This window comes from Pseudoliparis swirei, chromosome 8 (assembly GCF_029220125.1).
Source record: "Pseudoliparis swirei isolate HS2019 ecotype Mariana Trench chromosome 8, NWPU_hadal_v1, whole genome shotgun sequence".
Lineage (NCBI taxonomy): Eukaryota > Metazoa > Chordata > Actinopteri > Perciformes > Liparidae > Pseudoliparis > Pseudoliparis swirei.
Genome location: NC_079395.1, coordinates 8,705,610 through 8,732,538, shown reverse-complemented (window position 1 = coordinate 8,732,538; position 26,929 = coordinate 8,705,610). Strand labels below are relative to the sequence as shown.

Below are 26,929 nucleotides of genomic sequence, written 5' to 3'. Positions count from 1 at the left end.
AGCTTAATACAGCAGTAATATGAATCCAAGAACATCATATATAATAGTAAATAACTGACAATATACTGCACAATGAGGACTTTTACTAAGTAATTTCTCCTAATACTGAAAACAAAGTTTCACTAAAGTAAGATTCTGAGCGCAGGACTTTTACTTGTCTTTCTTTTATGAATATGAGTTGGATATGAACACTTCTTCCACCGCTAATGAAATACATGAGATATTCAGCTTTGTCACCGGTCAAGTAGTGCCTCTGTAAATGATCTTTGTATTTGACCTGAGCGCCTCATCAACAGCAGGGTTTCAGCACTTTGTTTAGCGCGTCCTGTGCTTTGCTCTGTTCAGGTGTGGAGCATCACCTACGTCACCTGGCTGACGTTTGTCTTCCTCATCTGGTCCTGCGTGCTGTGGATGGTGAAGGACAGGAGGCGTTACGCCATGCTGTCCTCTCCCTTCATGGTGGCCTACGGCAACCTGCTGATAGTTCTCCAGTACATTTGGAGTTTTGAGATCATGGATTATTCCAAAGTCCTCGGGTTCTTTGTCAAGAAGGACAACCCCTTTCACTCACTTTCATCCAAGGTTTGGGCGTTAAACACACTGGATTTTGAGATTGCCATGTGTTTCTGTGTACTATAAATCAATGCAATCACTTAAACACAACACCTTAGGGTTGAGTGACAGCCTGTGATCTATAATATGTGGAAGGATTCTGTGATGCAGCAGATATAGTCTGTATGTAGCTAGTGAAATAACTGTCTAACTGTGGGTCTCGGAAAGTCAATTAATTAATTATTTCCGAATGGCTCGAAGACATACATTTGTCAAGAATAAGATGTTAAACGCCAGTTGATCACAGACTTGCAATAGTATGTTTAATATGACTTGTACTACATGTGTATTACAAGGTGCATGTGTATGCTATTCTACTTCACACCTGGCTCAAATTGTATTCTTTAGTTTGTTTTAAGTCTGGAAACGTGCCCATATTCTGCTAAAGTCAATAAGTTCTTATTTCATCTTTTCTAAACATTGTATTTATTGTGTGAAGGTCATGTGTCTCCTGAGCTTCTGGCTGCTGCTAAGACAAACGCTGACAGAGAGAGAGGAAAAACTCAAGGATGACAGCGCTGGTCTCTCAGATGTTTATGTGGAGGATGAGATGAAGAAGGGTGAGCCCTGCGATCGTATTTTATTTAGATTATAGTAGAAATAATATAAGTTTCAGTGTAAACTGCTAGCATAGCCCATACGTGCACAAAAATACTACCAAAAGATTGAGGTTTGCCTTTGTGAGGAAACCTTCAGCTTTATTCATCATATTGGACTCTTTAGTTTATTTTCGAGGGAGCAATGCTAAGGCTTCATACCCTGACCACTTTAGCCACTGTCGTCACTTGCTGGCATCATGTTTCTAGATGATTAATTTGTTGCAGTTCATGTCAAAGATATTGCCTTAAATTTGTAGTAATAGATGGTCCGGAAAATCTCAAACCATTGTTTTTTCCATCCTTCCTCTCTTGTTTTCAGTTTTATAGGAAAGTCTTAACCACATTCCGCTTCCTACTGTACTTCACTTGTGCAAGTTGTTTCCTATATGTACAGTATAAATGTGTGTGTGTCGGTTATTCAGAAAACTGAATCAGTATTTTTCAATCAGTGCAGAGTTTTCTGATTCGCTGCTGTGTTTTATAGAGCAAGAGGACTCTGAGGAGGGAGGCGAGCAAGACATGATGCAGGTTTTGGGCAACATAGTCATGGCTCTGCTGGTGAAATACTGGATCTACATCTGTAGTGGCATGTTCTTCTTCGTCACCTTTGAGGGAACCATCGTCGTATACAAGATCGTCTACATGATGATGTTCCTCTCCTGTGTGGCGCTCTACCAGGTAACAAAACCCCTGTGATTGTCAGGGCCGTGTACACATTCTGTACGTAGCCACACATTACCAATCTAAAATTCCAATTCAAGGCCACATTATTTAAATATATTGTACTATATCTTCTTATTCAAGCACATTATTGAAGAAGAGCACAATGCTGAAGGAAAGCGTACCTCTTTTTATAGCAGCTCTGTGTCAAACGATTCAAACCTATGCAGAATTTCAAAATACAGAGTACCTATGTATATATTAACAATCCAGACATACATATATTACATTGATGGAATAATTTGGGTGTTGACTTAAAAAGAATAAATAATGTTTTATTTGCTAAAATCTCCAGACTACAAACGTTTGACCTCTTTTGCTTATAAAGCACTTTGAAACCAAACTGGATTAAATACAAAATGTCTCATCATGGTACTGTATGTCTTTATTCCAAACATAGCATATGTGTGGGACGCTGTCAAATTTCCAAATTCAATTTCCCAAAGACAGAAGGTGCTGACAATGTTAGTATATCATCAAGTTTGTTTACATGCTCCCAATCCACAGTGGATTCTCAAATGTTTTATAACCCCTACTTCATTATTATTTTTACTCGTAATCCCCATTAGTTTCTATCTGGGTCCATACACAAATTTGTAATAAAATCCAAAGAAAAAGACGAAAACACATTAAAAAAAGTCCATGTCCACATTACAGCTGATTGTAATTCCCTATCCAATGCATTAGACAGTTCTCCAATAATGCCTGTAAATATAGCGTTCTATCATCTGCATACATAAATGCTCTAGCTTGATTGAGAACAATAGGAAGGTCTTTGTTGAATAAAGAAAATAGTAATGGTCCCAATTAACTTTCTTGTAGTACACCACATTGTAACTCCTTTATATTTGAAAATCTACCATTATGATATGCATATTCCCGTGAGAAAATAATTGTTACCATAGTAAACACAGAGTCGTCCCCCGAAATCCAGATGTCCTCTGTGCCCTTTAATTAATTTCATGGATATTAGCTGTTAATGTCAGAGAATGTATAACCCCTGAAATGTATGTAATACAATTCTTCTTCTCTAGGTGCACTATGAGTGGTGGCGAAAGGCCCTGAAGTACTTTTGGATGTCGGTGGTGATGTACACCATGCTGGTCCTCATCCTGGTCTACACCTTCCAGTTTGACAGCAATACCTTCTGGACCGGCACGTTAAATATCAACATATCGACGTGAGATTCTTTTAATCACCTGTATTATAGGAATACACATTTTCTTTTAAGGTTAAAAAAGTGCAGTGACATATGTTGATGACATTTCAGGCAGTTAGACATACTGGTAATTTCAGAAGCCCTGAGAGGCAAGTGAAAATAAACTTGTTTCTGGTGATAATTTGTTTAAAGTCTGATCCAAACAGTTTTCTCTCAGGTGAAAATAAATGTGGATTTGTTTGCTGTTGTAATACTCGTTTTGGCCACAAGAGGTTGAAGTGCACCAATACCACGTGTTCTGAATAAGACTAAAAGCTTTTACATTTTATTTCAAGTGAGTTTTAATTTCCTCATGCAGTCTAAAAACAAGTCACATAATATTGTGTGTTAGCAAGTTACATACCATTGCTCTCATGTCTTTTTTTGGCTAGAATGTACTTTAATCAGCAGTAATGAGCCATCAGGGAAAACATGAATGCTTTCAGCTCTATTAAGAAAATGGGGTAGTGGTGAACCTTAGCCTCTTGTGGCCGATATACGTAAAATGTTTTGACCTGTTTTCAAAGATGGAAAAAATGAAACTGTAAAAGATTATCCTGGCAAAACTCTGTTCTTCACCTATTATTTAGTTCTTTAATTCCCCTTTTTTTTCTCTCTTACCTCTCGGAGCTTCTAAAGACAGTTGCTCCGACACACAACGTTTTAAAAACTCACCCCTGCAGTCAAATGGAAATGTTAAATGTTGACTTGATGAACAGTTTGATAGTTTAACAATATTATTAAAATATGTTCAGCCTATGTTTTTTAGAATAGAAACATGCTAAATAAAATAAAAACATTACATTATACATTTACACTTTGTTGAAGAAAATATGTGACACATAAACTTTAACTGTATACCTATCAGCAATGACAGAACAAACTGAAATTGTATTGACCTTCTTTTGTTTACCTCGCTCACAGGTACCTCAAAAACAGATGTGCGCTCAATTCTCATGTTTTTCCTTTTTCCCATCTATGCAGCTTGGAAGACATGGGCCTGAAGAGGTTCACTGCTTCCATGCTGTTTACCAGGATTTTAATTCCCACATCTTTCCTGCTGGTGTGCATTCTCCACCTGCACTACTTCCATAACCGCTTCCTCCAGCTCACCGATCTCCAGGCTGTAGTGGCCAAAGAGGAGAGCACTATCTACAGGTGAGACACGTTCTTTTTTCTTTTTTGGTTCAAACCATAATTGAGAAGTTGACTTTTTTGCTCTTTTTTTTTCTGGTTTATGTAAGTTCATAAAGCTGAATTACAAACAAACTGCATCTATTTTTAGCAAAAGTAACAACAAAAGGTTGTTCATAAACAAACATGATCTAATTCCAGTCGCTGAGCAAAGTTTATTTACAGTTTTTGGGTTTAAATATCTTGAGAAATGTACACAAATGATAAAAAATAATATACATCACATTGATCAAGCAATATATAATTTCTTTGGATCTTTAAAAACATACAGCAGAATATGGTGCAGACTAGTTATCCATTAGTTATGCTTGTAATGTAAGGCACTTTAAAGGAATAGTGCACCTTCAAAATAAATGTTTCAATCAAACTTTTATTACAGACTCAAGGTCCAGATAGTACAAAACATTAAAATATAATAAAACACATACAAAACCACAATTAAAAAACAAACAAAGAACGACACATGCTTTATAAATGAACAGCTGTACCAGTGTCTCCACAGATGGGACAAGTAGCGTGTAGTGCTACATTTTATATTTGATAAAAACATGATGATCTCATTTTCTGTAGTGCTTTTTATCAATTAAGGTTGCAATAGAACAACTCGACAGCAATGAATCTTGACCCAGTTTCTCAAGATAATCCACAGACTTTGTTGTGAGCGGTTTCATGTCGGAACTATTTTCTTGATATCGAACTGCACCAACAGTATCCCCGTGAAGAAGGAAGAGGGCATCTACTCGTGTATGAGAGGATCATGCAAGATGTAAACATTAACGGCATCCTTCCCGGCTGAGCCGTAATGGTAGCTAGCTGAGTGGCGCTTGGTGAGCTAGTTGTATCAAGTAGAGATGCACTTTGAAAAAACACTGGAAAAAGTCAGCTCTTAAAAACAAGACACAAAAAGAAAAACATAAAGCAAAATTATCTGCGGACAGAACAGGAACGTTTCCCTTACCGAGATTTTTTCAAACAAATAAAAACATGTCGTCTTAAAGAACCCACAGATATTTAAAAACGAGAAGAAAAAAAAACATTTATCTGGATGCAAAGAAAAGATTTAAGATGTATTTTTGCAATCTGTGCAATGTGCTCCACTGAAATAAGGCTCTGTGAGATGCGTATACTGAATGATAAAACTTAACGCTGATGAATAATACTGAAGAACACCCCCCAGGAATACTTACTGACGATATCCGCATGTTAACAGACCTCAGTTGAGCGTGAGGTGAAAACATTCATCCCTTTTCATCTCACACTCTTCTGGATAGTCACATTTAACACACCCCGTTAAACACCCATTATAACCACTGTTCTCATCACACATCTGTCATTGTGTGCTTTGTTGTGCTCTCCGTGTTAGAACATTACAATTTCCACAGTCTGCGTTGTGGTGTGTGTTTAACTTTACGGTGGTGTTGTCGTGGACTTTCCATTGTTTCTGCCGCTGCTTGCTTAGCTCGTCTCGGCTTCTCTCTGTGACCTGCTGCCATCTCTCTCTGCCACCTTTTCCACACAGCCGTGCTAAAGTCAATGGTCGCGTCTATCTGATCATGAATAGGTGGGTATCTGCTCGCTTTCTGTGGAATCCCTCACTATCTCAGTTCACCTCCCAGTTCAACATCCTCTCCCTGTTGCAATACAACCATTTCTACCCCATGCCGACCTATCAGTCTTACCCTATTTTTGCCGATTATGATACGTTGATGATCTTCCGAAATATCTTACTGGAATTTAGGCATTTGACATGAATGCTGTCTGTTTTCAGTTATTTTGTATTATTATTTTGCCTGTAGCCTTCTTTTTGGGGCTCACTATTATCTTTCTGGATCTTACCATCCCTCCAAACCCAGCCCAGTCTTTTTCCTTCAAAAAACCCTTCCACTTTTTACAGACTGTCAAACAAGCATGTTTGAATTGTAAAGAACTGTTCTTCCCTCCCAGTATCTTGCCACACACCCACTTCTCTGCACTGACTCCCAGAACATCACCCTCCTCCTGAAAAAGCTTTCCTACTCCAAACCACACAAGCCTTTTGGCCAGTTTTCATGCACTTTAATAAAACCACGTTTATATTTTCAAGTGATTTCAAGTGTCAGTGTCAGCCTGCCTTTGTTGGTGTCTCTCCTCTCTGTTCACCTTGACTTCTGTGTAACTTTATTGTTCTGAGCAGCATCAAGCAAAAAATTCCCACTCAACCGAGCAAGTAAGTGTGACCACTGGATCATGACAATGCTTGCCTTGATATGCGGCCAGTTCATGCAAGCCAAACCCGACCTTTCCCCATTGCCTGAGAAGAATTTAAAGGGTTAATGCCTCCCTTCAGATGCTACTCGTATTCTGCTGCAAGAAGAAAAAAATCCTCAAACACCATACCAAAAATAATACGACAACATAGATTGTTTTAAAGAATGCAGAACGAATGTGCACTGCTTATGGATCGGATGCCTGATGAAATGCTGCTGTGCTGGTCAGTTAGTGGGCACAGCTGGTGATTCCCATCCAAACAATTGCATCAGAGCCTTTTGACAACCACCTGGAGTCATATGTATGAATGTATGTTGTATTTATATACTTATGAGGACAGAATGCCTTCAAAAAGATGTAAGGAAATTAGACATGATAAATCATGTGGAAACAATAGGTGGATTCTTTTCCCTGTCTTGGTTTCAGTGAGCAGTAAGATCAAATTCAAATAGCTTTCGAATAAGTGAAAGTTAACTTCACTGTTATTGGGAGTATTTTTGTTTTTAGCATGTTGTCAAGTTAGAATGATAAAGGAGCAGGTCAAGTGTTTAATTAAAAAAAAGGGTCAAAGCCTAACTTATATATTTTATAATTGATGACAGTAATTCAAGTATAAAATATATTCCTACCTGAATCATCCCCATGTTTTGTGATCGTGTGGCTTTGAGACCACATTTTACTGATTTTACATTTTAACCTTCTGCGAAGTAGTCCTGAAGTTACACATTAGAAGCCCATCGCCAACACCACGCATTGCACCAGTTCTGAATCAACTTAATGATTTACTGGATGATTGTGTGATTTGATCAATGACTCAAGAAAAGCGACTAAATGGACCTGTATGGTGAGACTTTTGCCAACTGCTACTTAGTATTTCCAAATGCCGCCCCCGAAAGAAAGACTCTTATAAATGCACCAAAGTAGAACATCAGGTCATTTTAGGTCCTCATATGTATAGAGATACAGATGTATGTGTGACTCTGCATGCACGTGTCTGTCATAACTTATTGACATGTCCTCAGACTTGTGCACCCGGATGGCAGCCTGGCAGACCTCACCGTGCTCAGCGCCAACTCGGGGGAGCCAACACTGTCCAGAGAGGAGCAATCACCACAGGATAAGCAGGGGGAGCAGGCAGAGTGGGAGAAGGAGAAGCACCAGGCCCTGCTGGTGATGATGTATGACACTGATGTGACTGACGAGAAGCCCAGGAGTATGTCCGACAAGCAGAAGTCCAGCACCGAGGAGAGCCAGCCCTGCAGCGGGCGGACCGAGCCGGACCCGAGCACCGAGCAGCAGAGCTCAGGTACCGAGCAGCTGCAACACAGCCGCTCCACGAGCTCCACCAAGACACTGAATATATGTTAGGGGTGCAAGTCACTAATATTTTCATTATAAGTTCATGTGTGGAGTATTTTCTTTGTTAATCATTTCACCAGTCAGACCATCTATCAAAGTCTTGTAGACAATATATCAGTTTAATATTAGTGTAAATGTGAAGCAAAAGAGTGGCAACAATATGTATCTCCATCAGAAACTTGACTTAGTCGTCCTCCCTCCTCATCAGTTTATATCGACTCGTGCACAAAACCTGGACCTGGTAGCAGTGGGTGAATAAAGCCAAACTGGAGTAACGAAAACACTATACTCAACTGGTGCATCGCTGGTTGTGAATGGGAAGTGTTTAATGTGCCTAAGAACAAACAAATATCAAAACCAATTCATATGACAATAAAAATGCTCATCTAGTGTCTGTGTTGCTGATCACGTTTCAGACTTGTATTTAAACACGTCTCATGCGTTTCCCTCCAAATGACATTGAAACTTCACACATGCTTCTCCTCACCGTGTTTACAGCTGAGGATGACTTGTGCTGCTCTCCAGCGGTACCGAGGCCTTTTCCCTCAGATCTCTCGCAGCCTGTATATCTTCAGTCTGCTCAAAAGACACATGTTGCATACAGTCTTTAGAGGCCAACGCTCTCTGAGAGAAGCTCAGTCTGCTGTCCAAGTATCTGCTGCCTGCGCTCTCACCAGCCAGCCATTAATCATCCGGAGTAAAGCTGTACACATCTGTTGTATTGGAGATTTCTGGGTTCAGTAAGATTTACTTCTGGCTGTCTGTGCTGTCACAGAGTGCAGCTCAAGTGGTCACTTTCGGCCATTACATCGCACGCAAAAGCCAACGAATGCAGCACTATTAGCATATTTACGTAGATAGTCAGACTGGTCTTAAATTATTTTGCTGTTTGTATACACGGAAAAATAAAATAGGTGATAAAACACAACGCTGCAGGGCCTCTCCGTTTATAATGAGCTGCAAGCTATTTGAGCTATATGTCCTCTCAGAGCTCTCTTATCCAAACAATGGGGCCTCTATTAAAACCGAAGATTTTGTGAAAACATACGCCCACCAAACTCTGGCTGGAGGTTTTTATCCTTTTGTGAGAATATAAAACCAAATATTAAGTTGTCATGCTCAGGTGATTAAAGCAACACTTTCAAACGTGCTTGTTAATACAGATTGTATGTTGACATGCTGCATACTGGAAAATATTACATTTACATTCATTTCACAGTTTCATAATACATGTAAAACACATGTTTAGGTGTAAAGTTGACTTGATTGTCACATGTCACACCCATTTAATTCTTCTAATGCAAACAAAAATTCTTATATTATTAATTCATTTGTAATTTCTTTACTGATGTGTATGTTTACTGGATTGAAATGAATGTGTATACCACTTGTGAATTAGAGATGTATGATTCATATTATTATGAATATTTATATCGAGTAATTTTACAGATTCTTTCTTGTTTAATCGATTGGCTTGTAAAATGTTAAATAATTATAATTCCCAAAGCTCATTTTCAGATACAGCAAAACTCAATAGTATTCAGTTGATCATAATAGAAAAAAATCAACATTCAAGAAAATTTCATTATTGTTTTTCTTTTTGCTGTTTTGGTTAACTGATTACTTAGTATTACCTTTTGATGGACAAATCAATTCTTTGATTATTGCATTTTCAGTGTAACTGGCAAATATGAAATAATTGCACTTCTTTTTCAGTCGGTGTACAGAACAACACATTAAAAACAACAATACAACTAAACAGAGTAGTCGCAGAGGGAAACAAAAATCCCAAACAATATATATATATTAGGGCTGTGAAACGATTAAAAAATTTAATCGGATTAATCAATCACATCATGATTAATCATGATTAATCACATATTCTCGGTATATTTTGTGAGAACATAGAGATTTATGACAAAAGACGGATATATACATTTATACATTCTTCTATACAATGGTGCTGCAACTCAGCAGTTATTTAGCAGTTTTCTTCCATATGGAACATTAATACATCTTCATCCTAAACAGAATTACCTCCTGTTACCTTTGTCAATTTGACCCCATTCAATGTATAATGTCGGTGTTCTTTGGGTTTTGTTCTTTTCACTGTGTCAAACATATCAGAAATATCAACTTTTTATTTATTTAAAGGGCTATTTAGGTAGTCAACAAACAAACATAAAGTACCTCACACTTAAACTTGGGAAGCAATATTAATTCTAATAATTTTCTGGAGTTTTAATTGCTGGGTCAAATTGACCCGAGGGTAAAATATGTAAAATGTAAATGTAACAGGAGGGTTAAACAGGAGGTTAGCATTTTTCTCTTGTTTGTCAACCATTAACTCCACCATGATACAATCTAAAGGTGGACAGATTGACAAGTGACTTTTCGCTCGGTCGTCCCGCTGCGCGCACGGAGCTCTGTGGCGCGCGGAGGATCGATAAGTGTTAACGCAACGCAAGAGACAGAAATGACATGCTGCTGTGGAGATACGATCAACAACAGACGTTTAGTTTAATAAAAGAACAAAGACGCTATAGAGAACATGTCGGGGCGGGCCAATCTTTCTAATGTCATGCGATCTACCGCGATCGACTGGCGATCGATCGACTGGCAGGTCGCGATCGACGTGTTGAGACCCTGATCTACAGGAAGTAAAAGTCGTAACAAGGTTTCCGTAGGTGAACCTGCGGAAGGATCATTACCGATGAACAGCACGACCGTCTGCATGAGAGCGGACAGAGTTCAGATTGAAGTGGTGTATTGGAAGCTCATTTTGCAAGTGACTTTTTTTTCGTCCCGACGACCAACAACAGACGGATTGGAAGCTCATTCTGCGCATGCGTTAAATGCGTTAAAAAAAAAAAAACTAGTTAAACCTGTAATTGAATTAACTGAGTTAACGCGTTATTTTTCACAGCACTAATATTTATATATATATATATATATATAATGGACAAATATATGAGTGTTAGTGTTGGTGGCAGAGTCTGTTTATCTAAAATAATTTCAATGTCATGGCTGAAAATTCAGTGGCTGCCGTATGCGACGCACTCCCTCCCTCAATACTGCACCAATAAAAAAAAACGTTCCCATTAGTTACGAAACAAAACATATAACCATATTATCAGTCTGCTCCAATGCTGGTGGAGGAATAATGGTGTTCAAACAGTTACTGCTGTAATTAGGATATAAAACATTTTCCATTTGCACTTGTTCAGTGCTGCTATTTTTCCATTCACGTGTATCTGTTTTTCTGTCTCTGCATCTTCAGATATGAAGAACAAATGGCACCTGGTGGTCGACCGTCTGACGGTGCTCTTCCTCAAGTTCCTTGATTATTTCAACAAACTGCAGCTGTTCATCTGGTGGATACTGGAGATCCACATCATCAAGATCGTGTCCTGCTACATTGTCATGGTCTCTGTCAAAGAGGTACGAAAGCTTGAGTTTACAATGTGCAACAATGATCAATATCTGCAACAACAACAACAACAGGAAATCACACTATCAATCGGGTTTGAGTTTGATAGACTGGGGGTTGACTGCTTAGATTCTCGTTGGCATGCACGTCCTCCTACGTGGTAGATGAGGCGTCCAGATGGTCCTGCAAGGAATAATCTGGGCCTTGATTCAACCAAATGCTATATTGTTTTCAGTTTTTGTTAAATCTTGAGCAACAGTCCTAATAATTATGTGTCGGTAAGGTTATAATCTACAGTTCGTTTTTTTTTGTCCTTTCGACTTTGGAAAACCCAGGAAGTCAAAACGTGGGCAAGTTTACTCTCCAGGCATCTGTGTTTCCCTTGTGCTACTTCAACAATGGAAAATCCTATATATTATTTCTAAACGTTTTTGTTTTTTTGCGTGCTTGATAGATGTAGTTACTGATGTTTGGACGGGAGAAGCGTTTGTTTAATGTGAAATGTTTAAGTACCTACAGGTACTTTGGGCATTGTTCACATTTTCTTGGTGGATTGTATTGCTCTTGCAGTCTCACTTGTTCTCTTGCATCACTGTGTCAACTTGAACCATTTTGAAATAAACCAGGATTTTTTGTAAAACTGCAAACTTGCCAGATAATAGTCTGGTGGTATTGGGGCGAACTGTAATGAGTGTTTTCTTGCCATCAGAGCTCTTTGAGTTTGGCACAAACTGACTAAGACGTTTTGTCTGGATAAGCTGAAAAAGCTTTTAGATTCTTATTAAAACTCTTATTTTATAGACTTAGATCAATGTAATGTAATGATCTTTTTTTTGGACTTCTTCACTTTTTCACCTTTTTTATATAATGTGCCAGCTCAACGTGTTTGAACAATACTAGTCGTCGTAGGAGGAGGATGAGAAGAAATAGAATGTCGGTGGAAACGAGATGTATATGTGAGCTGTCTTTTCTGTCCTCATCGCTTTTATTGTGTCCTGTGCAGGTGTCTTTGTTAAACTATGTGTTCCTGGCTTCATGGGCCTTTGCACTGCCCTTCAGCCAGTACCGCCCCCTTGCCTCCAGTGTTTGCACTGTCTGGACGTGTGTCATCATCGTATGTAAAATGTTCTACCAGCTGACGTCGATAAAGCCCCATTCCTACTCCATGAACTGCATGATGGTGAATACAATCAGAACATGCTTTTTGACTGTCGTTGTCGACACTACATACGGCTAAACGTTATCTTTAGCTACTATTCTTTGCTGAAAAGGAATATATTTTTATATTTTCTTTCCACAGCCAAAAAACTCCACAGATAATCAGATTAATATGATGAAGGACTCTCTGCTGTATAAAGCACCAGTGGATCCAGCCAACTGGGTCGGCCTGCAGAAGTCTCCTGACCTTTTGGCCTATCTCAGGGTGAGGAGTGGACACGTTCCTCAGCTGGACGTTTGCAGCATACACCTAATGCCATCACAGCAAGGGAAGAACAATTCATGAAACTATGATCATGAACATAAGGGAATTTGTTAAAGGAATAGTTATAAGAGGAGGTTGACTTGATACCACTTTCAAATCTGTTCTCTCTAGCAGCTGGTTAGCTTAGCTTAGCACAAAGACTGGAAAAAGATAGCCTGGCTCTGTCCAAAGCTTACAAAATCTGCCTCTCGGCATCTCTAAAGCTCTCATTTGATCATGTGTACATCAATTACTCATCCCGTGTTTCATTGAATGATTGATGCTAAGATTAAGAAAACGTCAGATGAACTTTAGTTACAATTAAACTCAGCTTTCGAGAATAAAATGTCAGAAAATATGATCAATTTCCATCACAAGTTGCCAGAAATTAGAAAGTAAAAAACGGCTCCTAAGTCTTTTTTTTCTGTTGATGAATGACCAATTAGTTATTTTTATTCAACACATACTTAATACATATTTAAAGAAACTCTTCATCTGTGCAGAACAACCTCTTGATGCTGGCTCTGTTGGCGTGCGAAGTGAGCATTTATCGGCATCAGGAATACTTCAGACTGAGAAACAAACTGTCGCCTCCCGCTACCAGGATTATCTTCCACGGCATCACACGGCAGCATCTGGACATAGGCATCGTCAGCTTCGTCAAATACTTCATCAACTACTTCTTCTACAAGTTTGGACTTGAGGTTGAGACAAGTGAAAGGAGCTAAATACATTCAGATTGTATCTGAGAGCATCCCTTCATGTTTGTGTTCCCTGCGTGTTTCTCTCAGACGTGCCTGCTGTTGGGGGTGAACGTTATCGGGCAGCGTATGGACTTCTTCGCCATGTTTCACGGCTTTGCCTTGATCATAGTCATGTATAGACGCAGGAGGAAAGCCATCGCTGAGATCTGGCCCAAGTACTGCTTCTTCCTGGCCTGCATGCTCACCTTCCAGTACTTCGTCTGCATCGGGTTCCCCCCAGCAGCCTGTAAAGGTTTGTGTGACCAACTCGGCCACTTTGTACTTATTTATAAGATTTTAAGCCACAATAAACTACTTTTGTCATTATTAATTTAATCTACAATGTTTTGTTATAGTCAATTGTGTTATCATAGTATATAAAATGTGAAAAGATAGTGACGAATGCTCATTTCAAATTCCGAATGACATCTTTGAATTTCTAGTTTTGTTAAATTTATATTCCCAAACCCACAATATTGAAAACATAATAATGATATAAATAATAGCAGCTAATTTTCACATTTAAGAAGCTGACAATGACAAACGCTCCGCTGTGTTTTATATCTTTGATTTGTTACCACGTCAAATCTCAGCCGGGTCTCCTAAAAAAATGCGTCGTCAATTACTTTTTCGAGAGAACAAACTTTTTCCTGGATAACGTTTGGATTTGACGTGTCACAAATCCGTTTAATCAAAGTCTGCGTACATCTGCGTAGAGAGGAGGTTGAGCTGGATTGCAGTGGATGAATAGGAACCAAATTAATACAGCCATATTAAACCAAAACAGGATATTTTACTAAACCTCCCCAAATAATTGTGTTGCTTAAACCTCAAAACAATTGAGACTTTTTAATGTTTACAGGGTGTTTGATATGAAATGTGTTTTTGATTTAGACACGTCGAGATTTAACAAATCTGTCAACATTTTATTCTGGCGACTGGGTTGGTATTTTTAGTCCTGTGCTCCACAATAGACCTGACAATCACCTTTTATTGTGTTTTCACATAAATGACTGTCCGATGATAATGGTGCACGTTTTCATTGCAGAGTATCCCTGGAGGTTTCCCAACTCTCATACAGACTCCAAAGTGGTCAAGTGGTTCTATATTCCAGATTTCCTGACCCAACCCAATCCATCGTTCCTCATCTGTATGTTTTCTAATTGACATATATTTAGTGGTTATTATCCTGTTGATTGTCCTTACAGTTTCTACTATTGAAAAGCTTTTTCTCAGTAGAACTTAGATGTCTCTCCTCTTCTTTTCTAGATGACTTCATGTTGCTGCTGTGTGCCTCTCTCCAGAGGCAGGTCTTTGATGAGGAAAACATGGCGGCGGTTCGCATCATGGCTGGAGACAACGTGGAGATCTGCAGAGATCTGGACGCAGCCTCGTTCAGCATCCACAACCCCGTCCCCGACTTCATTCACTGCCGGTACAAGCACTTACACTAAAGTGATGCTACTATTACACTGCAGCAGTGGCCCGAGTATGTTTGAAAACATAAATGAAGAAATCCTCTCGGGAATCATCCCATCATGGATAGAGCTTAGGGCACTGAATCCCAGACTTGTGTTTCAACACATACATTAGATCGGACAACAAGACACAGAAATGGAAAGGAAGTGAAGTAGCCGTCTTAATTGATGCTTAATGAGGTTAGATGCCGACAATTAAGTCAAAAGCGAAATGCTATCAAAACAAGCAGCTTGGCTTTAAGCATTTAGTCTCGTATAGTGTGTACATACAGTTAAAAGCTTTGTTTATACCTTTTTAAGAGTAAAACATTAACTTTGACGTTTTACCGTGTAGATATTTCTATTCTGGTTTATGGTTTACTGGATAGTACACTGGCCTGGAGTTGTTAAAGAGCTGTTTTTCAGCATTTGACGCCCTGGGAATGAGAACAAACTGGTTTGCCATATCGGCTAAAAAGGTGATAATATCTCAACTCCCTCCCCCCCCCTCTTCAATTAATGCATGCTCAAAAGAAAAAGGGTGCCGCTATTGAGCCAGGTTACTAAGTAGAGCGCTGAGCTCAGCGAGTGGAGCAGGCCAGTAACAGATGTTTGCAGGTTTAGGATTTAGAAACATAAAACAAAGGTATCATTCTCCCGAGTTTCAGCAACGACCACATGCAGTGCTTCCTGTTCAGTCGAGCAGCTCACAGGTCAACGCAGTAGAAAACTGCTGTTGCACTTGGCAGCTAACTGTGTAACTGTAGAGGAGAGGTGTGGAGTGGTGCTGAATAAGAACATACTCGCTCAGCAAATCCCTCATCCTAGATAAATAAAGGTAATGCAGATGACAGCAGCGTATTGATAGCTGTTATTAAATACCCAGTGTCTATACAGAATTCAGAATTTTGGCTGTCGTCCGATATTTTCATCTAGAGCCAGATACTGATTTTGCACATAAATATCTAAAGGGTGAAGAGAGGGTTTTTGAGAGGCAAGGAAATAGAGAGTGAGTAAGAAAGACAGCGAGAGCATCCTGACCTGTCCACAGTCATTGATTATGTGCTCTTCACATTCCACTGTTTTGATGTGCAAAGTGGACAAGTCTTTTATTAACGCACTCTGCGTCCATCAACAAGCCCGAGTAGAAAGAAAGAGAGCTGTACAGCCCGTCTGTCCACGCCACAGCAGCTCTGCACTTATTCCATCGTTTCTCTCTAGGATCGAATTACGGATACGGGGGGGGGGATCCATAATCCTCAAAAACACTCTGTCCTTCACTCCACGACTCAGATGCTTTTGCCCTGTACTCTAACTCAATAAATAGCTTTTAAGTATGGAAAAAGGTATTCTCTTCCCTGATGAAGAAGGACACTCACTCAGTATTCCGGCCCATCAACGTGTTGTCCGATCCGAACCCACTTCATCAGAGATGCTTCCTAAACAGTGCAGCTGTTGTTGTGGTCCCGTGTTTTCCCCAGGTCCATCAAATTAATGCCCGTTGCTTCCTATGTTTTCACTCCACTCATCACATTAACGGTCTTTCGCATGAGAACACAGGCTCCACACACATGCTTTTAGCATGTTAGACACACAGGTGTGTGAAATGTACACGTATCTGTGCTGAGTGACAGGTGTTGGGTTTCAGCTCTGGATCCCGTTCATTGATCAAACTCTTACCGGTGAGCACACTAAGTGATACACTAAATATTGATGCGCGGATCATGCACACAGCAACAGAATGAACTGAAATGTTGTTTTGACTTTTATGATGTGGTAAGCATGCTTCCTTCATAGAGATTTAGCTCAGCTGGCCCGAATACATGCCATCTACTCCCAGGTTCAAGTGCTCATGAACTTTGCCCAATCTCAAATGAAGCAGAATTATTTCGTTATTTCCACATACACAAAAAAAGCCAGATTTGGGTTAAATGTTTTTGTAGATATATGTAAGAGAAAGTGGGCGAGAACATTTCATTATTGACTTGGAAAATGTAGTTTTTTTATAGCAAGGTTTACTTTCTGGCTTTTTCTGGAGCTTTCAAGCACATGTAATCATCTTTATTGTCAATTGGAGTTTGCGTTATGGATTTGGTTTTGTTGCCGGGTAAAAACAGTGATTAACATGGCTCTGGAAAAAGCAAATCAAACTAATTGAGATGCGATAAGAATTAAATTGAAGTCAGCAAGTGTTGGAAGAGGTATATTGATCTTTTATTTAAGTTGAAAGTACTAATATGAAAAGTATAGAATCACTCTGTGACAAGTAAAATTACTGTACTCAGTAGTAAGTAGAAAGTAGTAGAATCAATATATACTTAAAGTACCAAATGTAAAAGCTGATTTCAGATGCATATACTGTATAGTAAATAATTGTATTGTATTTTAATGTGTACTTTACTTTAATCTACAGATGATAAATAAGGATCATCTGAATTTGTAAAGTAACTACATATTTCAAATACATGTAGTGGAGTAAAAAGTACAATATTATGAAATGTAGTGGAGTAGAAGTAAAACATAGCATACAAATAAATAGTGAAGGGCACTACCTCTAATGTGTACTAGTTTAGTTAATATCATTTTACTTTCAACCATAAGGAATCAACTTTCTCAATAGCAACAATTGAGAGCTTCATCTTCACATCACAAACCTGCCGAGTTGTTGAACGTGATGCTGTGTCCACGTTATGTCACACAGACCTCATCGGCTGGTTAAAAAAAATCAAGGAAAGATTTCAGAATTTTCCGAGAAGAAGAACCAGAGTTGTGTTGCAACAACATCGCTGATAGTAAAATGTAAATATATTCTAATGTTTATACATCCCAAGGCAAGTTTATTCATATGGAATATTCCAGCAACAACACAATTCAAAGTCTTTCACATAAAACATCGGAGGACTAAAGACAAAGTATAGAAAACACAACATTTAAATACAATTAAACCAGTCATTATAGAGCCAAGAGAATAGAAAATAAAATCAAGCTGAACAAGAGAAATACATGTATAAAATACAGGAATAAAACAGTGCAGTGTAAGAAATTATTTAAAAAAAGAAAAGTCTTCATCCTTGATTTAACAGAAGTGAGAGCTACAACTGATGAGCAGATATTTGTTCCAGGTAAAACGGGCAGTGCCGCTATTTTAGAAACCGTTTCTGCTGCATGTATGTTACGTTTACTGATGTCAGATCACCTCCGGGTATTGAAGCGACATTTTTTCCCCCCGACAGTGAACTTTACCTGACATTTGGAGGCATCCTAAAAACAACTAATTTACCTGTTGAGCTTGTTTATTTTTGGAAAAATAGTGCTGACGTATTGTTTTCTCTTCTTTAGGTCCTACCTGGACATGCTGAAGGTCATCATGTTTAGCTACATGTTCTGGTTTGTCCTCACAATCATCTTTATCACGGGGACCACGCGGATCAGCATCTTCTGTATGGGCTACCTGGTGGCCTGCTTCTACTTCCTGCTCTTTGGTGGTGAGCTGTTGCTCAAACCAATCAAAAAGATCCTCCACTACTGGGACTTCCTGATCGCCTACAATATCTTTGTAATCACCATGAAGAATGTTTTGTCGGTGAGTCGTCTATCTCAAATTGTATATCGAGCTCCGTGAGAAAATCCTTCATAAAGTACATACAGTCAATATAATGTTTAGATTTTAAAAGCTATGTCTGCATGAATGGACCACATTTATTATAAACTTCTCTTCTCAATATGTTAGTTCATACCATATGTGAAATCAAAGATCTTAAAGATATGTAGAGATATAATATATGACATAAGTATTCTTGTTCTTAGATCCTGGCTTGTGGCTACATCGACACTCTGATTCGTAATCAATGCGGCTTTGTCCAGTTGTTCAGCCTGGTCTGTACCATCAAGGAATACAAGATTAACTTCGAAGAAAACAATAGTGAGTGGACTCAACATTTTACCTCTTCAGCACAAATCCATGTTTTGTCAACAACTAGACATGCTGGTGTGTTTCCCAAGAAGCTGAAATTATACCCACACACTTATGGCTTATCTCTCAGAGCCAATGAGTTCAATGCAGACTCTGTGTTAATCTTACTGGATTTACAGTGAGTATAAATATGTACACACGCTATTCAGTAAAACAGTAAGATTTATGCACATTTAGAAATAATAAAAGTAAAAAATAGATAAGAAAAAAAAACATTCTGGTGACCCATGTTCTCAGTCTGATCTAAATTAATTTCTCCTACGTTTATGATTGGAGAACAAGGTTTTGTAAAAAATATCCCATGTTCTTAATAGAATTTAAAGCATTCATGTTTTCAATGTCAAATGTAACCCTTTTATATCTTGGTCAAACTATTTTCCCCCACCAGTCTTACAGATGATTTTTTTGGAGGAAATTAGAAAGATTATTTTGGCAAAACCTTTTTGTTCACCGGTTTTATGTCATCAACACCAGAGAAAACACAATTTAGATAAGACTTAAAAAGAATGTATCACCAATATTCTTCTCTCCTGCATCTCAGGGCTTCTTTAGTCATGTATTCTACATTGACATTCTTGATAATTAACCCTCATAAATGTCCTCACTTTCCCCAATCATTAGAGATATGTGAGCTGAACAGCAGCGAGGCCGGCATCATTTGGGACAGCATCTGCTTTGTCTTCCTGCTGCTGCAGAGGCGCGTCTTCATGAGCTACTACTTCCTCCACGTGGTGGCTGATATCAGAGCGTCGCAGATCCTCGCGTGCAGGTAGGCAGCTGAGTCGGAAATGTTACTGACATGTAACATGACATGTTAAAAAGCTGCTGTGAAAGAGGTCTACGAATCTGATCAAGAGCACACTGATGCTACAAGGACTAACGCTTTACAACGTGTAAAGAACCGGTGATGTGTATTAACCCTTGTGTTGCCTTAGGGTAATTTTGACCCGAATCAATATTACACCCTCCCCCCGCCTTAGGATTAATTTGACCCCATTCAATGTTTAATGTCGGTGTTCTTTTGGTAGTCAACAAACAAACATAAAGTGCCTCACACTTAAACTTGGAAAACAATATTAATTCTAATAATTTTCTGGAGGTTTTAATTGCTGGCGTCAAATTGAACCCAAAGGGTAAAATATGTTAGTAAATATAAAGGTAACAGGAGGGTGAAACATTGAATCGGGTCAAAATGACCCAAAGGCGGGGGGAGGGTGTCATATTGATTCGGGTCAAAATGACCCTAAGGCAACACAAGGGTTAAGTAAACACGTCTGCCAAATCCCAAATATCCTCCGGAGTTAAATGTCAGTATAATTGGAGATATATGCGTCTCGTCAGTGTTTAGAATTTTTTATACAAACAACATAAACTAAAGTAATTACAGGAATGCTTGAGAGTACATGTGCAGTCCGTTACGATGATATTTTAGTGACATTCAACTTGGCTCCTTCTGCGACCGACTTGCTCAAAATAGTGACGTCATAATAAGATAATCATGGAATGAATAAAGGGTTGTGTGACATTGTTTCAGCTCCCAAAGAGAGGGAATATTCTTTTGGTCGTAGTGAAGTAGGATCAAGCCTTCACACTGTGACTCTGATTGTTTTCGGTTGTGTTCCAGAGGGGCGGAGCTTTTCCAGGCCACGATAGTGAAGTCGGTGAGAGCGAGACTGGAGGAAGAGCGTAAATCTGTGGAGCAGCTGAAGAGACAGTGAGACTCCAACTGTTTGACTTCCTCCATGTGGTGTCGTGCTGTGGTTTGGTGTTGAGGTGCACTCCATGCAATACGAGGGGAGCTTTTGAAGTGGCAATGTAGCAGTGTCCCAGTACTGAGGATGATCGTGACGTTTGAGAACAGATGATATCCTGTTAATAACACACTCGATGATATCAATAATAATCCAGCGCCTCTTAAATTACAATTGATAATATAATGTAGTACTATGGCACATCTTAATAATATATATTGTGCTTCTGCCGCACAGGAAATAATTAGAAGTAGAATAAATTTGTATGCAATTTCTTGACTATAGATTACAATTACTAAAACATGGTTATGCCTATAGTCTGACTTGGAATATATTTGAGTCTCAATTTAGTCCTTGACGTGATTTAGAAAAGTCATTTAAAATCTATTCTGTGTTAAAAGCAACTCCTGTCCTGGTCTTTACTGTTTCCAGGAAGCCATCGCTCCGTTTATCATACTACATAGAGTCAATGTATTCCCATCACTTACATTTATCTCAGGAGTTACTCATAAGCACTGATAATATCCACTAACCTGCTCTAATGAGCACTCCACTGTTTCATAATGTACACTAATTTGTCTATGAAGCCTGGAGATGTTTATGGTCAGTCTGTTAGGCCGTCAGTGATGTTCCTCTGTGTCGATACTTTGTGTCTCTTCACTGCCTCTCTGATCTAATCAGGATGGAGCGCATTAAGGTGAGGCAGCACAAGTTTAAGAGGGGCAAGGAGAGGATGATCAGCATTGCACAGGAGTCTGGCGAAGGACCGACCCTCATCCAGCCCGAGGAGGACGATGATGACGGTATGACGACGGCTGACTCTGTCTGCGCAGTCAATGTTAGAGAAGTTTGTGTTGAGGTTACATCTTCACGACTTAGATCTCAAGGAAGATGGTTGAGAGTGTATTAATACCTTAATGCCAACCTAATTCATAACTTATGTTGTATAATGATGTTGTTGCATATGTCTTTGATCTTTAAAAAAGCAGCTTAATAGAGTACAAAAAAAATGCCTTGAAGTTTGCAGAAGAATAATTTTTTTTCATGAAATGTTGCATTGATGTATTTGTGAAATTTTAGGAGCACAGCGAACGAAAGCCAAGACCAAAAAAAAGCAGTGGTGGAGGCCGTGGGTTGACCATGCTTCCAGTAGGTTGACCCCCCAAATCTCTTTTTTCTCTTCCTCCACTCTGATTGGCCCTTGTGTCCTTGACCAGAACGCTGAGGATTCCCATACTGCCCCAGGGCTCTGAAGGCACCAACACACAGTAGTCTTGCTCCAATCAGACTTTAGTCTTTTCTGTCTCTATTTAAGGGCCCTTGTTACTACCTGCAGCTCTCGTGTACACTATGTGTGGAGAGGCGCTTCAGTTTCTAGATGATCTATTAAACCGCGTCGGTATCGGTGCAGAGCAGGGTTGCCTCAAATAGACACAATGAGACGTTTGCAAGAGAAAATGACTAATGTCTGGAGGTTTGTACTTGACATTGTTTAAAACATAATCCTCGGTTTCACCTAAAGAGCCCACAGTAGAGAATCACTCTGTTATAAAACATTTTCATGCAAAGATATGAAGTCGACTCGCCTTTATTCTCCGTACTGGAGTAAAGGATGAAAGGGTTTGTTCATTCTTTGCCTGTGGACATGATCACCAAACAGGAGAAAGTAAAAAGGATTGGACCAGTGATTGAATATATAAAATGACGACCTTTACTGTCTCTGTGGTACATAAAAAAACAAATACCAGCATCTTTGTGAGTCAATATAGTGGTCGCCTGTTTGGTTTGAACTCATGTCTCATGTCATTCTACACCCCCACATGACATTTGCAAATTATTTCTCCATTTCATCTCTTCGTCATCTGATGTTTCATCTCCGTATCCCAGCATCCTCCCTCACCTCCTGCCCACTGTGATTCTGTTCAAGGACATAAGTCAGCCTTGTCTATCCCACTTAATTACTGTAAACAGGAGTCACTTCCTCTGTCGAGTAGCCTAAAGTCGACTGTGCTTACTGGAATAATTTGTAATTTAATCGACGACCTTCATTGTGCTTTGTGCTCAAAGTCCTGATCAGTAACATTGTGTGTTTCTGCATTTTCTGTTTCATCCTTACGTGTCTCTGGTGTTTTTAAATGCTTATCTATTTCACAACTTACTGTAGACTCAGTTAAATATTTAAAAGTAGTGAATTTCTTGGATTTTAACGGTAAGTGGGTTTTTTTTCAGCGAGGGAACCCTTTCTGAACCTAATTTCAATGTTTAAAAAAATATATAAATGACTACAGCCTCCATTTGACTGAATATAACTACACTTTACCCTCTGCTCTCTTCAGTGGTTAGAAGTGGCGACTATTACTTGTTTGAAACTGACAGTGAGGAAGAGGAGGAGGAAGAAGAGGAGAAAAACGATGAAGAGCCAAACAAGTCGGCATTTCAGGTGACTTCCACTCGTGGCTAATCAGTTTCAGTATTTCTGTTTCCATCACAGTTATTTAATCCAAAGACATGTTTTATTATTGATGAGGATGTTGCATTCAGCACAGGTAAATAATAACTTGTGTTTATTCAAGTACTTAACAGTCCAAAGTAAATAAATATTGTACTTTTTACTTTCTATTTTCTGTATGCAGGGAACAATACTCAGATCCTTTGTTTAAGTAAAAGTATCAATACAACAATGACATATATAAGTAAAAGTACTGAAGTAAAGTAAAAAGTAAAAATACTGCTTCAGCAGTTATTGTAATGTGTGAATGGAAGAAGAAAGAAGAAAAGACTAACTTCTAATAAACCAAAAATGTTTTTGTTTCCCTTTTTTATTGTTTATTAAAAAATATTTAAAGCAATAATAATTTTACCTCTTTGGCTTTCAAACTTTTATTTGAATGAAACCACGTAAGAAGGTCAGATGTCTTTGGTGAAACTAACGACTCACAGGCATCTGAAATGTGACAAGAGGCTCCAGCTAGACACTACTTTCAGTCAAAAAGATCAACAGCCATCTATCTATCTACTTATTTATGTTTTCATTTTATCAGCTTATGTTTTTCACGTGTAAAATCCTAATCTGAAAATAAATTAACCTCTTTTATTTCTAATAATATGAAACCATTTTCTACTAATCCTCTCCCACTCTGTCTCTTTGTAGCGAGCTATTGGAAAGTTTGTCTCTGCTCTTCTGGCCTTGCCCAAGTCTATCATTAAGCTGCCTAAAACTATACTGCAGTATGTTGTGAAGGCAGGCAAGGTACTCGTCATCACTACTAATGAACACGGCTCGCTTTCTGTATGAACAGCACGTAAAGTAACTAATAACGCCTTTCCAGCTCATGTTTGGTGTTCTGCGTGGCAGAAATAACCAGATGTGAAACATGTTTACGCAGCATTTTGCTAGAGGAGTTTATCCACGTCAAAAGCAAATGCTAGTTTGGCATAAATCTTCAAACATAACCTGGAATAGAAATGCTCTGGCCATTGCTTTTTGCATGTTGTTTTGACTTGAAGTGGGCTGCATGAACTGGAGCATTTGGCTGACATTACTTGGTTTGGTTATTTCCTGAATGTTTTGACCTTTTCATTGTGTCTACTGGTGAGCTTTGCACATGTGAGTAAGATGGTGTAACTGATGTTTGGGCCTTGCCTCTGTGTTTGTGCATGTTTCCGTTCAATAACAGAAAATGTGTTTATTCTCAACAATACCTCCCCATAAATTCAAACAATGCAGAGTATAAAAACTTGAGCTTAGCGGTATAGCACCAGGAATAGCAAATGATGTGTTTTTTATATAAGTTCTACTGGAATTTTGAATGGACTGTTTTTGAAAAATATTTATTTCAGAGCAGCTATGTGAGTCTGCTCCTGAGAAGCAGTGTGAGCGATATGTTGAAATGTTATGTTTGATTCATTTTAAAACGTTTCGGTATTGTTTTTGAAAATTGTCTGTTGTCATTTAAAGTGTACATGATTTGTAATTGAGAGACTAAAACGTGCAACACCACCTTAAAATGCTTGTTGTAGCTTTTGCATAATTTACTCAGTGACTTCTCACATCCTTCCATCGATACTAAAGTCCATCTCTCTGCTCTTTAGTTTCTTTATCACGCCTGGATCACAGACCCCAAAGCGGCCCTCAGGGCACGAGGGAAAGAGAAACGCAAATTTTGGAAAAAATACACCAAAGGAGTTAGACACAGAAAAAGCAAGAAAAATGGTAAGCAAGTCAACACGCATGAAACAAACTTTAATTTTGACCACGAGTGTGAATGAATTTTACTTTCAATTGTATTCTTTCGACCATAATGAGTCTTTATCGTGTCTTTACTGGACACCAGCAGGTAATGTGACCATAGAGATTGGTGAGCTCTCAGATGGGCCAGAAAATGAGGAAGAGAACAAGTCTGGTGGTCCAGGTTGGTGTTTCTCCTCAAGAAAATAGTGTTATGAATCTTCAATGAATGATGGACTTGATTTTGTGCTGTGAAGTTCCTGCTTCAGATCACCATTGTGTGTTAGTTTTTGTCCTTTTTTTCTTTGGTTGTAAAAAGAGGGGTTGATGGGCGATAAGGAATTAGGCCTCTTATACATTTATAGAATGGAAAGAATCACTAAGTTGTTACCTGCAAAAAAGTAAATTAATTTCTATTTCCTTAATTTAAATTCCACTGATTCACCTGCTTGTCTAAATTAAATTTTGGTTCTGGCTTTCGATGAAAAATTAAAAATTCCAACATTGTTATTTGATGGGCATTCCTTCTACAGACATGAGGAGGACTATTAATATGCTCTGTCCTGTTTTTTAATGTCAGTTTGCACAATTTCTCCATCAGAGCATTAAACAATCATTTATTTCTTACTGCCACTAAGAGCATTTAGCAATTATTCACTGCAGCCGGAAAAAGTTGAACTCATAAATGTTTTTTCTTTTGCGTTAGACAACATCATCAAGCGAGTGTTCAACATCATAAAGTTCACCTGGGTGCTCTTCCAGACGATGGTGGACAGCTTCACCAAGTGGATGAATGACATGTGCAGGGAGTACATCGACATCGCCACGGTGCTGCGTATAGAGCGCTGCATGCTGACCAGAGAGGTCAAAAAGGTTTGTTTTTTAATTGGAATTTGTCTTATTTTCTTTTTACATTTTAAAAGCCAATTGAAGAACTTTGGTGTAATTAAGTGAAGCAGTAATTGTTTAACTCCTCTTCTCCCACCAGGGCAACGTGCCATCTAGAGAGAGCATCCAAGTCTACTACCAGAAGGCCATGAGGCTCAACATGTCCAGGCAGGCCAGTTTGGATCAGCTAAGTGAAGACGAGTCGGCCTCGGGCTCCGCCAGGATCCACAGGAGGCGTAGAGCCTACCCCATGGAGAGCCAGGACTCCACCGCCTCCAGAGACAGCATGTCCAGGTACACAGAGCAATGCAGCATGGGAGACCAAATGAGTCCAGATAGTGTCTAAGTGGTGAGAGAGAACGCAAAAGAATACATTCTAGCTTCAAGACTTCTTTCTTCTATAGTTCTCTGAACTTTCTGCCTTATTTTTAGGTTGTAAATATAAAAAATGAAGCTTTCAGTGAACATGAATGGGGAATTTTTTTCTTTTCTTTTAGGCAATGTCAAATCAACAAGTGTCAAATCAACAATTCAAACTCATATACTTAAGCACTTTTTTTTAAAGCATGACTGGACACCAATATGTTTTAGATTGTAACATGTGTGTTCCCTGATGTGCCAGCTTCACAATTAATCACATTCTTGTTTTTTGTATTGCAAATTGTACAAACGAGTATTACTAAAACATGCATCTGAATGATCAATTGTAGCTTGTCTAGACATGCAGATAATTTGAAGTTTTTTTCGTCCAGGTTTTGAGATATGACATTTAAAGATTTTTAACAACAACATTTGAGATTTGTCAACCGTTTCATTGGAACTACTTTCAGCAAAAGGAATAGTCCCTACAGCGTGTTTTGGGTGGATTATCCAGGGTAACCGGGACGTTGTAGGGACATCCTTCAATCAGAGGGTCAGCGGTTCTATCCCCGTCTCCGCTGGTGCATGTCGATGTGTCCTTGGGCAAGACACTTAAAAAATGACTCCCGTAGTTTACCCTACGGTGTATGAATGTTACTTAGTCCTGATGGGCAGGTGGCCCCTAGCCCCCCCCCCCCCCATCAGTGT

The 26,929-nt window shown here is 38.9% G+C and overlaps 1 protein-coding gene across 5 annotated transcripts in view; it reads left to right on the top strand.

The window, feature by feature from the left end:
• The window catches only part of LOC130197732 (piezo-type mechanosensitive ion channel component 2), a 73,614-nt gene that overhangs the window by 33,489 nt on the left and 13,196 nt on the right, over positions 1-26,929 (top strand). For 3 of the 5 annotated variants that reach the window (XM_056420585.1, XM_056420587.1, XM_056420584.1), the window contains 24 exons: positions 346-582; positions 1,052-1,172; positions 1,696-1,889; positions 2,966-3,111; positions 4,114-4,287; positions 7,593-7,933; positions 11,210-11,370; positions 12,363-12,539; positions 12,660-12,782; positions 13,325-13,525; positions 13,613-13,817; positions 14,613-14,714; positions 14,834-14,999; positions 18,361-18,604; positions 18,829-18,943; positions 19,616-19,763; positions 20,619-20,708; positions 21,427-21,548; positions 21,826-21,894; positions 23,082-23,185; positions 24,838-24,958; positions 25,080-25,157; positions 25,680-25,846; positions 25,962-26,155. In XM_056420585.1, the coding sequence (XP_056276560.1) occupies positions 346-582; positions 1,052-1,172; positions 1,696-1,889; positions 2,966-3,111; positions 4,114-4,287; positions 7,593-7,933; positions 11,210-11,370; positions 12,363-12,539; positions 12,660-12,782; positions 13,325-13,525; positions 13,613-13,817; positions 14,613-14,714; positions 14,834-14,999; positions 18,361-18,604; positions 18,829-18,943; positions 19,616-19,763; positions 20,619-20,708; positions 21,427-21,548; positions 21,826-21,894; positions 23,082-23,185; positions 24,838-24,958; positions 25,080-25,157; positions 25,680-25,846; positions 25,962-26,155 (3,800 nt within the window). Of the gene's footprint in view, positions 1-345; positions 583-1,051; positions 1,173-1,695; positions 1,890-2,965; positions 3,112-4,113; positions 4,288-7,592; positions 7,934-11,209; positions 11,371-12,362; positions 12,540-12,659; positions 12,783-13,324; positions 13,526-13,612; positions 13,818-14,612; positions 14,715-14,833; positions 15,000-18,360; positions 18,605-18,828; positions 18,944-19,615; positions 19,764-20,618; positions 20,709-21,426; positions 21,549-21,825; positions 21,895-23,081; positions 23,186-23,896; positions 23,996-24,837; positions 24,959-25,079; positions 25,158-25,679; positions 25,847-25,961; positions 26,156-26,929 lie in introns of all 5 variants that reach the window. The other 2 variants (XM_056420588.1, XM_056420586.1) reach the window with 2 other exon arrangements.